At 38.6% G+C, this 12,303-nt stretch overlaps 1 protein-coding gene across 1 annotated transcript in view; it reads left to right on the top strand.

Moving 5' to 3' along the window:
* Window positions 1–1,532: 1,532 nt before the first annotated feature.
* Window positions 1,533–12,303, top strand: part of LOC106836089 (zinc finger protein 420) — a 45,585-nt gene continuing 34,814 nt past the window's right edge. The window contains exons 1-2 of the mRNA XM_070499527.1: window positions 1,533–1,686; window positions 3,043–3,135. Of these exons, the coding sequence (XP_070355628.1) occupies window positions 1,548–1,686; window positions 3,043–3,135 (232 nt within the window). The 5' untranslated portion in view covers window positions 1,533–1,547. The remainder of the gene's footprint in view (window positions 1,687–3,042; window positions 3,136–12,303) is intronic.

The following is a 12,303-nucleotide window of genomic DNA, read 5'->3' on the forward strand; positions in this document are numbered from 1 at the left end:
GGGTGTGTGTGGTGGGAAGGTCAAGGGAGGGGAAAGGACATACTAGCTCAAGTCATTTTGGGAGTTCTGAGGCCTGTCTGATCTCATGGCCTCCTTTTTCTCCCCCTAGCTTTGGCCTCTGTGGACTCTGCTTCTCCATGCAAGTAAACCCCAAGGAGGACTGACCAGTTCTTGAATTTCTAAACCATGGCCCATGTAAGTCACTCTTTCTTTCTCCTAGAAATAGTCATCGTTAAGGTCCTATGAACATTTCTTTATCCTGAAACTTTCTACCTATCAGAGCCGCATCTAATACTCTTCTCCCAGTTCGTTCAAATCCAGTGAGGGATGAGGCTAAATAGCACAGTGTCTATCCTATGAGTCCTCTTTTTTTCAGTCATTGTTCGTGTATCCATGGAACAAATCATTCAGTTCTTTCGTATGTCCTTGATCTTTTGCTAACAGCTGCAGTGAAACAGAAGTGAAATCCCTTGAGGGAGATGTTTGACCATCTCCTGTGAGTTGATGAGAGAGGGTGGCCTCATTTGACTACTCATGGGAAAACTCTGTACTTTTCTGGATTTGAGTTTTCCAAGTATGTAAGATAAGATTTGCTCTTGGTTGGCCTCAGCCTCCGTATATGATGAGATCTCATACTTTGTGAGGCTTTTAAGACTGGGTAGGGACGTGGTTGGATGTTGCCTCCAGAGAGATCAGGGATCTTTTCTGGGAATCCCTAAGAGTTATCCACCAGGAGCAGGGTTCCATTTGTAGGTGAATTGGATGTGCTGGTCTAAAATGACATCTTTGTGATTCTTGATCACCAGTATCCAGAACCTACATCAGTATCCTCTGCCTCAGGAAACGAGGAATGCATGCAGTGAGGGATAGAAAATGAGAGCCAGTAAGAAGATCATGCAGATATATAAGTAGTTGTAGACTCTCAGAATTGAGGAGGACCTTAAATGTTTTATATATACCAAAAATATTTAAGTATAGAAGAATGATCATCTCATATATCCATTGCATAGACTATTATACAACCTGGGTTTTTTTAAGTTAATTAAAGAATCTGTCATAAATGGGAAAATGCTTATGATATCTGTTTCAATGATGAACTTGGGAGAAATTCTTTAATTGTATTTAGATCCTTTTCTAACATAAAAATTGTAGGGAAAATTTTTTTAAAAATCTGTTCTATAAGGGGAAAGGGTAGAAAAACTCACATTTCTTGAGAATTTATGAGGGAGATACTTAGCAGCCAGGAGGTTTATATACAGTATTGCATTTAATTGGAAAACTCATTGTCTTTTTTTCTTTCCCACACGTTTGGATAATTAAGATATGCCAGAGGACACAAGAGGTTATGTCTGTAGCAGCAGGATCCTTCGAGAACATATAGGCATGCTGCTTGGGGCACACTCTTTTCCTAACTCACTATGTTACAGGCTTCTGGCCCAAGCCTGTTTGCTTGCTATGTGGTCTGTTTCCTGCAGTATCTCTTCTATCTTTTCTCCTTCCATCTTAAAGCAAATTTTCCTGAATTTTAATTGTATTATACATAGTATATGTCATTTCAGGGATCAGTGATGTTCAGTGACGTGTCCATAGACTTCTCTCAGGAGGAGTGGGAGTACCTGGACTTGGAACAGAGGGCCTTGTACAGAGATGTAATGTTGGAGAACTACAGCAACTTGGTCTCATTGGGTAAAGTTATCTGCCTCTAGTAATTTAGACTCTGTTTTCTGGAATACCAGCTTTCTTCTCTGGAAATTTCAGGAATATCTGTCAAGAAATTATGTAGATTTCTGCTCCCTGTTCTCAAGCGAATGATTTGAACTTTGTTTCTTTGGAATTGAGCACCTCCAGTAAGCATATTCATCTTCATCCTTAAGTGGCCTTCAGGCCTTCCTTAATGATGAAAAGGCTGAATTTGAAACCTGGGGGATTTACAGCCTTACCAACGTCAAAGAAACCAGGTTTCATTTTGTGTTTGAACTCAGAATTGCTCTAGGTGTTTTGCTGTTTTTTGATATACCTGTAGGGAAAATAGCTACACTCTGTGTCTTGGTTTTTCTCTGACTATCAAAAGAACACATAATTATTGTAGTGGTAAGTTGGATCAACAGGATTTATTTACAATTCAAAAGAACTCATTCCTTTTGTTAATAAACAAGCAGATTCACTTTTATCTACTTTTATGATTGAAGGTTAAAAATCCAAGAACTGGGCCTGGCCTTTTGGCTGAGTGGTTAAAGTTCTGTGCATTCCACTTTGGCAGCCTGGGTTTGGATCCTGGGTGTGGACCTACTCCACTCACCAACCAGGCTGTGGAGGTGTCCCACATACAAAAAAATAGAGAATTGGAACAGATGTTAGCTGAAGGCTAATTTTCCTCAGGCAAAAAAAAAAAAAAGAGGAAGATTGGCAGCAGATGTTAGCTCAGGGTGAATCTTCCTCAGCAGAAAAAAAGAAAAAATCCAAGAACTTTGCATTTAACATTGTCTGAATATCCTAAGAAATAACAATAAATGCCTCAGGAAGCTTCTTGTTTTCCTCTCAGCAAAATAACAATAACAATAAATAATAGCTAATAAAATATATATAGTGCTTAGTATATATTCTAGGCAATGTTGAGGTATAGATATATATTAATATAACCTTCACAACAATCATGTAAATATGTATAATTATTATCCGTATTTTATAGATGAGGAAAATAAAGCATAGAGGTAACTTGTCCAAGGTCACACAACTGGGATGTGGCAGAGGCAGGACTTGAAGCCAGGCAGTCTGTGTTCTCAGCCACTATTACCTCTCAAGAAGGAGTACTTTTATGAATATAAATTAAAATAAAACTTTTTCCCTCCCTCTCTATTCTCCATTTATTCTGTAACCTTAATGTGAATGTTTTTTAACCATCTTTCCGTTTTGTGTTCTAAAGGTTTTATCAATTACCATTTGACCTATAGTTTATTAAAAGTTTAACCAACACTGAATCAAAGTGCTTTTGAATTTATTTTTTATTTCCTTATCACCTTACATTTCCTTTTTTCTAACCAGGTTGCTTCATTTCTAAACCAGATGTAATTTCTTTATTGGAGCAAGGAAAAGAGCCCTGGAAAGTTGTGAGGAAAGGAAAAAGACGATATCCAGGTGAGTGAGGGCCAATTGGGCAGGGGGAAGCCATCACCAGAGGTGCCGGAGTCCAGCTCCAGCAGAGTCCAGGTTTCCTGAGGGATGGACGGTGTTGGCGAATGAGAGGCAGTGAGACTGGAAGTGAGGTTTCCAAGTCTGATTTATTCAAAGCATTCAAGCACTTATATAGGGTCCAGATCACGCATTTATGATTTCATGGAATTATCCCAGTACATAATTTTGGCAAACAAAATGGGTACATAAGCATATCTTGTTATAATATTAGCACAGTATGTGTATGAGAAGCAAGCAACCCTTGTTAATTATAGGTATTGACCTTTTCTATATGTCTACTAGGCGTCTAGATGTCTAAGACTGATTGCAAAACGGGGTGTAACGTCTAGATTCAGTTCCCTATGGGTCGAATGGCCCTAAGCCTCTATCTTTATTCCTGTAATAACGAAAGCAGAAGTATCGCACAGTATAAGGGGACCAAGTACACATAGGCCCCCAGCTCTGTCTGATCGAAAGCCACGCAGGCACAGTGCTTGGGGTTTCTCTTTTACCGTTAACTATTTTATAGGGTTCCCAATCCTCATCATAATCCCAGTTCCTCTGTGTCAATATATTATGATATTTTTCTGCAACTTTATCAGGATCATGAGTTGTTTTAGGAGAGTGTACCTTTTGCATATCTTTGCTCCTGGGTGGGTGCCACCATTTACCTCCTGTCCTAACAGGCCTAGGATAATATCTACCTCCTAGAAGGACCTGAGGAGGGAATGTTCTCCTTTGAGGCTGATTATTAGAAGCCTTCCTCCTTGAGGGCTGTCCAAGCTCCTTTTCCGCCTTTCCAGGAGGGGGTCAGAAGGTTTTTTCCCTTCAGGCTGCTGTTCCCCTGAACCTTCCCTAGAAGGCCAGGTTACATCAGCTCCTTTCCCTTGCTTGGAGAGATCTTCCCCACATATCCCCATGTACAGAAAAAGAACAGCAAGAGCAATATTGCTAAGATTAGTAGCATGAGTAGGATCAGGAGCGGCCGACCGCCATCTTCTGAGGGTCCGCCGTGCGTTCCCTCATCTCTCTCCCAGACTGTTGTCCTTGGATAGAGGCTTAGCTGACTGGTGGGCGGCTCCCGGCACAGAGGAAACCATGCGACTGATTATTCATGAGTCGCACCCTTGTCATGTTGTTTAGAAAGCCCTCTATGAAGGTCCATGGTTTAAGGAGAAAAGGTCTGAGACCTGGGGAGCAATTAAGGTCTTAGCTGGCGATGCTAACAGAACTACTTTATCTCATTTACCACTCTTCTTTTTTGTTGTTGTTCTCTCCGCTTTTCTCTCCCTTTGAAGGGGGCATGGGGTGGAGAGGTTCTCCCTTTGTTCCTTCCTGACAGCCATTCTATCTATATTTTGATTCAGTTGCTTTCTTCTTTTGCATTTATAGATCAAACAGATAGACTGACCTCTGAGCTGGGCACTGTGCTAGACACTATTGATAGAGTGGTAAACAAAACTAAGAGAGTCCTGGTCCCCATGGAATTTACCTTGTAATAAGAGAAACATAGTAACTGTAGATCAATGGAAAATAGAATGTCAGGTAATAAGAGAGTGCTCTGAAGAAAAGTAAGCAGAGGAAGGGAATAGAGAATGGGGTGGGATGGGAATGCTGTTTCAGTTACGGTCAGAGAAATCTTTTTTTAACTTCCTCATAAATTTTTAAATGGGAAATAAAAGACTACAAAAAATATACTTGACGTAATAATATGTTTTATCAACAACTAAAGTTTCATATGACTTACTCTAGAAGATAGATCCTTAGATCCTTGGATTCTTATTTGCTTTTTTCCATGTGTGTATGTATGTATTGAATTGTGAGAACCTGTAGGGAGAATGATCCCTTGGTTTAGCTTCTGCCCCTCTGCTATTTTCATCTGTCTTTGAACCTCTTGTTGAAAAAAGATCCTTGAAATTCTTTACATAGAGACGTACATTATCATTTTGTATTTTACTCTTTGTATATTCAGGTCTGGCTGAGGAGACTCATTTTAGGCTAGAAGTTCTTATTTTGTAACAATAAGCTATTTTAGTGCCCCCACTGTTTATAATGTTCTATCTCCTGACTCATTTTCTACCAAAGGAAAGAAAAACATGCCCTTCTTCTCTTAACTTATTTTCTTATTTACATTTAGGTAATTAAATGACGTTTACAACTAAATGTCATTAATACTAAAAAACACAATGAAATGCAGAGGTTCCAAGTGAATAAGATAATATCAGTTTAGTCAGTAAACATTTGGCCATAATAATTGTTGACTCAAAGTTAGACATCTTTTTTTAATTTTATTTTATTATTTTTTTTGAGGAACATTAGCCCTGAGCTAACATCTGCCACCAATCCTCCTCTTTTTGCTGAGGAAGACTGGCCCTGAGCTAACATCCGTGCCCATCTTCCTCTACTTTATATGTCGGATGCCTGCCACAGCGTGGCTTGATAAGTGGTGCTAGGTCTGCACCCGGGATCCAAACTGGCGAACCCCGGGCCACTGAAGCAGAACATGCGAACTTAACCACTGCGCCACAGGGCTGGCCCCAAAGTTAGACATCTTAAACAAGATCATTCATTAGTCTTTTTTCTTTTCTTCCTTTGTTTCTTTCTTCCTTTAAGTAAATTTTACTGAAGTATAACATGCATACAGAGAAGTAGACCAATGAGGGAAGACTTTCGAGGAGGTGATATTTAAGGAGAGACATGAAGGGCTCAAGCCATGTAACTCTCTAGGGGAAGAGCAATCTGAGCAGATAGAAAACGTGATTGGAATGACTTAATGAGCAGATAGAAAAAAGCTACCTTTGCATATTTGAGGAATAACTAGGAGACCATTATGGCTAGAACAGGGAAGGGGAGGGGAAAGTAACAAGAGATGAGATCAGAGTCAGGCAAGGCCCCGATAATATAATCATTAAGACAAGTTGGAAGCTATAGTCTGCTCTGTGTTCTAAAATGATCCCTCTGGTTGAGCACAAAAGCAGGAAGGACTGATACGGAGGCAATTTCAGCCGTTCAGACTAGAAATAACAGTGGTTTGGATAAGAAAGGCAAGGGTAGGAGATGGTAAGAAGCTGTTAGACTTGTGATATGTGAAGGTAGTGCCAAAAAGAACATGCTGATGGAAGTATAAGTGGAGTAAGTGGGAAAGAGTGATATCAGAGGAGGAGATAAGGATCTTAGCTTGAATAGCTGGGTGAATGGAAGCACAGTTTACTGAGGGGGGAAAGATAAGAAGAGCAGGTTGGAAAGTAGACATTAAGAGTTTCTGTTTTGAATATTTTAAGTTTGAGATGTCTGTTATTCTTCCAGTTTGAGATGTTGAGAAGGCAGCTGAATATGTACCCCTGGAGTCAGGGAGAGATTATGGCCTGATGTCCACCTGGGTGTCTTTACTTGAAGTTTAAATCCATAGGTCTGAATGTGATCATCTAAGGAAGGCATGCAGATAGAAGAAAGCAGATAGGAGAAGTGGCCTGAGGATCGATTTCTGGGGCACTCCTCCATTTAGACCTTTGAAAGAGGGAGCAGCAAAGGAGGTGGAGAAGGAGCAGCCACTGATATAAAATAGAAACAAAAGAAAGTGTTTCAAATGGGAAGAATAGAGAACGAGGACTGAGAATTGACCACAGGTTCTGGCAAGATGGTGACCTTGTCACGAGTGATTTTAGTAGAGTCAGGGTGAAAACATAATTGGAACGACTTAATGAGGAAAGGGTAGATGAGACGGTGATGAGAATGAGTGTAAGACAACTCTTTGGAGGAATTATATATGGAGGGAAACTGGGAAGTAGAGTTCATAGTTACCCTGGGGATATGGGTTATAAGCAGTGTATTTTATGATATGAAATATTAGAGCATGTTTGTGTGCTCATGGGAATGATTCTATAGGTGGGGGAAATTGATGCAATAGAGAGAGAGCATAAATGTGGGAGCAGTGCCTTTGAGGTGGGGATGGAGGAAGAGGATAGGATCCAGGGAACAAGAGGGAGTAAAAGGGAAAGCAGTGTAGTTATGAATGCACGTAGGTTGGTCAGCATGGTGGAGAGGATAGCATATTCTTCTATTGTTGCTATTTTCTCAGTGAAATAAGAAAGATGATCATGAATAGACTGTGAAGATTGTTCAATATTAGCATTCAGTATGGGCTTGTCAGGATGTGATTAAAATTGGTTCTCAGAAGTACAGTTCCTTGGATGTCAGATTTTATTATTTTCAGATCTTTATACACTGTCCCCAGTGTTGAAATGCAAATAGGACTTCCTTGGAACCAAATCTTCTGTATCCCAGACCTTGTATCAACAAAGCAAGGTGGTTAAAAATAAAATGCCCAAACATACTAATAAGTCTAGGTGATTTGTGTGACATTTTCCGTTCAGTTAAAGCTGGTTCTCTGTAAAAGGGGAATTACATTTATGTTTTTATGTTTACATATTTTTAGCTGATTAAAGAAAGAGCGTATGTTTTTCTGTATTCTCATCAGCAGTCTTTAATAGACTAAAATCCTTTGGTATTTGTTCTATTAATTCGTAAAAATGGGTGTAGAGGAGGAAGACATTTCCTCTGCTCAGTCTAGGTCCTTCTGGCCGGACTAGGAATTAAATTGACATGAGACAGAATAACAGGAGAAAATTGAACAAAGCTTTATAACATGTATACATGGGAGAGACTCAGGCAAACTGAGCAACTCACCAAAATAGCAGAGGCTGTCGTCTTAAATACCCTCCTCAGCTCAAGGCAAAGGAGGATGTTGGGAGTTATGGGAGATTACCAGAAAAGCACAGTAAACAAGAGTAAGGTCATTATGCAGGTTTAAGTCCTTGCCTCTGCATTGGTAAGAGTTTCTAGAGATCAGGTCATCCCCCTTCTTCCTGGTGCAGAGAGGGAAACACCTTTACAGATGGAGATTTCCTTTACAAAAGTAAATGTCTCTTAACAAAGGGTAACTTCTACTTTTCAGAGTTTCTCTCATGTCTGCAGTTTTTAAAAGTAACCAGTCCAAAATAATCCTCATGCCAAATAGACGGATCTTGGGGTGGCCAATTCCAGTCCCCCACATGGGTTAGATATTTTATGTATATACCATAAAAGTATTATTTTAACTCTCAAAATTAAAATGTATGTCTGTTTGCCAACACTTCTGATATGTGTCCAAGCCTTTCTTTCTATTGTGTCTCACTTTTAATGATGTGGGCCCGGCGAGCTGAGGAGTTGCAAGATTTCCTGGACTCTCAAGGTCTGGTAGTAGTGCTCCTTTATTCAGAGAATACCATGGGGACAGGACCCATGGGCAGTGAAGAGCTGCAGCAGGGGTGATGAGGATCAAGGCTGCCCCAGGGAGAGAAGCCCAAGATGACCTGCCCTACATACCGATCTGTAGCATCCTCCTGGAACCATAGGACGACCTGACCTGATCTGATCTGATTCTTATCTAAAGTTGTAGGACCACCTGATAACCAGACCCCACGTACACTGACTTTTTTACATAATCTTTCCTTTGTCTTGTAAAGATATAACTCACATACCTATGCCTTAAATTTAGCCCTACCCTCAACCCATGTTTGCAGCTCTTCACTGCCCATGGGTCCTGTCCCCATGCTACTCCATGCTATTCTCTGAATAAAAGAGCACTACTGCCAGGCCTTCAGAGTCCAAGAAATCTTTCTTTCAACTTCTTGGCTCACTGAGCGCCCATCATGGGGACCATATGCCTGGCCACGTTGAACACGGTATTTACTCTGTTCTTAGCTATTGTCTCCATACCTGCTCAATTTCTCTTCATGAACACCCCTGGTAGGCCACTTTCACTTTATGCAGAGTTCCCCTTTTTGTGATTCGGTGTATGATTTCTGTAGAAAATCTAATGCCAAATGCTTCATGAGTGTTTTAGAGTTTTCCTCATACATATTATATATATATATTTTTTTTTTTTTTTTTAAGATTTTTTGAATTTTTCCCTTTGTTTCCCAAAGACCCCCGTACATAGTTGTATATTTTTAGTTGTGGGTCCCTCCACATGTGGGATGCCGCCTCACCATGGCCCGATGAGTGGTGCCATGTCCATGCCCAGGATCCAAACCAGCGAAACGCCAGGCCACCAAAGTGGAGCACGCAGACCCAACCACTCAGCCATGGGGCCGGCCCCTACATATTTATTTTAAGTTTGCTCTTTTTGTTACTGTCTAGACTGGTATCTTTTTTGTCCATCATATTTTATTGTTAAAGGTATATATATATATAAAGGCTATTAGTCTTTGTATTTTGAATTTATATCGTGTTGCCTTACTTAGTTCTGTTACCATTTATATTATTTAAACCTCTTCAGTTTTTCATTTATGCACTGATATCATCTGGAAATAGTTTTACCTCCTTCTTTTAAATTATTCTACCTCTGATTTTTTTCTATTTAAGTGTGTTGACTAATAACTCCAAAGCTGCCTTTTTATGTTAAGATTATATAGTTTATCATTTTAGGGAAGGAATCATTCCTGTTTTATGGAGCTGTTTTTTTAAAATCAATAATGGTTCTTTTTTTATTTGTCTTTTCAGCATCTTTGGAGTTGATCATGCGATTTTTCCCCTTCCTCTGCTCTATTAATATGTTAAATTATCTTAATAGATTTTCCCACATTGGACCACTCTAACATTCTTCAAATAAACAACACTGAGTCTTTTTTTTTTTTTTTAACGATTTCATTTTTTTCCTTTTTCTCCCCAAAGCCCCCCGGGACCTAGTTGTATTTTCTTTGTTGTGGGTCCTTCTAGTTGTGGCATGTGGGATGCCGCCCCAGCGTGGTGTGATGAGCAGTGCCATGTCCACACCCAGGATTCGAACCAACGAAACACTGGGCCGCCTGCAGCAGAGCGTGCGAACTTAACCACTCAGCCACGGGGCCAGCCCCTACACTGAGTCTTTTAGTGTGCTATTTTGTTAGATGTTTAGAGTTTTTACATCAATTTTCAGGAAACTAGTATGTAGTTTTCTTTTTATGAACAATCTTTATTTAGCATGATATTACTTCATGAAAATAGTTTGGAAGTCCTTTTTCTTAGTTCTCAGTCTAAATAGAATTTGGATGGCCTGTTCTTTAAAATTTTAGTAACCTTTTTAGAGCTTTTATCCTGGGAGAAAGAGGTGGTAAATCTGACCACATTCTCTATTTGCTCTGTGGAAATTAATCTATTTAAACAGTATATCTCTTCTGTCATCAGTTTTGATAAATTATGTTTTCCTAGAAAATTATTCATTTTAGCTATGTTTTAAAATTTATTGGCAAAGTAATCTTTATTTCAGCTATCTTTCTGTATTCATGATTATTTTCACCTTGCCATTTCTTATTTTTATGTCTGTGCTTTCTTGGCCGTTTTCATTATATTTACTAGTTGTTTATCTTACTGATTTTTTTTTAAAAGAATCTGTTTTTGCTTTATGAATTAGTTTTTTTTTCTGTTTTCTAACAAACCAAAGCTTTTATAACAGTTAATTTCTTCCCTCTTCTTCAGTTTACTTTGTTCTTTTTTTCTAATTTTTTGAGCGAGATTTTTAATTAATTTTTTCTTTCATTTTTATTCTATAAGTATTTAAGTTTTTGAATTTTCTTCTAAGCACTATGGTTATATTTTATAGATACTAAATTAATGTAGGGTTTTAAGTTTTTCTTACCATTGTTTTCTAAAAAACAAAAATACTATTTTGGATCTTATTTCCCTGTTGATCTAAGATGTATTTTATATAGATTCCTAAAATTTCAAGTGGATTTACTTGTTTTTTACTTTGTTATTAATTTCTAGTTTTAGTAGAAAATATCTATATGATTTTAACTTTTTTATACAGACCATATAATAATAATTGAAAACATCATCCTTTTTTTCTCTTAGACACAACTCATCAGCGCATAAATTTTCCTCTGGCTATTTCTCCTACTGGCTTACCATCCTCTGGTCTATATGACCTTTGTTAGCAAAGTTCTTCACACTCAAATGACTGCAAGTCCCTTTGTCCCTATTAGTGAGTTCTTTACATTTCACACCTTTTTTTTTTTTTTAAACTAAGGATTTCATAAGAACTTCAGTAAGGTATAAAGGAGTTTCCCTATCTAAAAGTCACTGGTACACATTTCTAGGAAACGTAGGAATGGCCTTGCTCCTGAGAGAGTGGAAGGGAGAAGACCTGAGCAAGGGGATGAAGGAACAAAACCAGCTGAGCATTCATAAAGTGGATGAGTAATAGAATAGGTTGAAAGGGAGATTAAATAAGTAGAACTCCTCAGTACCTTGTTGTGATGTGGAGACAAATAAAAAGTAACCCATAGCTATTTGAAGGAGGGAATGGGCAGTGCAGAGAACACTGCATAGATAAGGGTGTAAGCAATGGAAGGTTATATAGTAATAGACAACCACCCTTTTCTGTTTATGTATTTAGCTGGGCTAACTTAGATGAATAAAGGCAGTGTTTAATCATTGTAGTAAGGTGTGAGAGATTAGAGGCAGAGAAATATATTCAGAATAAGTATATAACTATGGGAATTAAAGGAGTGGAACGTATTGTGTGCTATGGATTTATTGTTTAATAGAAAGTAAAGTAGAGATTGTTTCTGCCCTTGAAGAGGTTTAGGGGTAAGAAAATAAGCAGATAGCAATTTGAAAAATTAATAAATATATAATTTTCACATAAGTGTATGTTGATGATACATAATAACAACACAATAAATAACAACACAGATTTAGATACTGTCAGTAGAGTCAGCCTTAAAGGAAGTGACTTTAACCTCAGGATGAGAAGGAGCCAACCATGCAAGGAGCTCAGTGAGAAGATCTGTGGGAGCTAGAGCAGACTGTGAAAAGTCCTAAGAGGTGGAAGTAAGTTGTGATGTGTTCTCAGATCCGAAAAGAGGTCTCCAGGTAGCAGTAAAGAGGACAGTGGTTTGAGACGTGTTATAGGTAAGCAGAGGCCTTTTAACCACAGGCAGTTTGATTTTATTCTAAGAATAAAGAGAAATTGTTGAAAAAAGTTAAGCATGAATTCTCCACTTTTTATCTCCATCAGAATTGTGTGGAGAATATTAAATATAGGAGTGCCCAGGACTTTAGAATCTGATCCAAATGATTTTGGTGATATTTAAACCTCAGTATTTGTAA

Source organism: Equus asinus, chromosome 26 (genome assembly GCF_041296235.1).
Source record: "Equus asinus isolate D_3611 breed Donkey chromosome 26, EquAss-T2T_v2, whole genome shotgun sequence".
NCBI classification, from domain to species: Eukaryota; Metazoa; Chordata; class Mammalia; order Perissodactyla; family Equidae; genus Equus; species Equus asinus.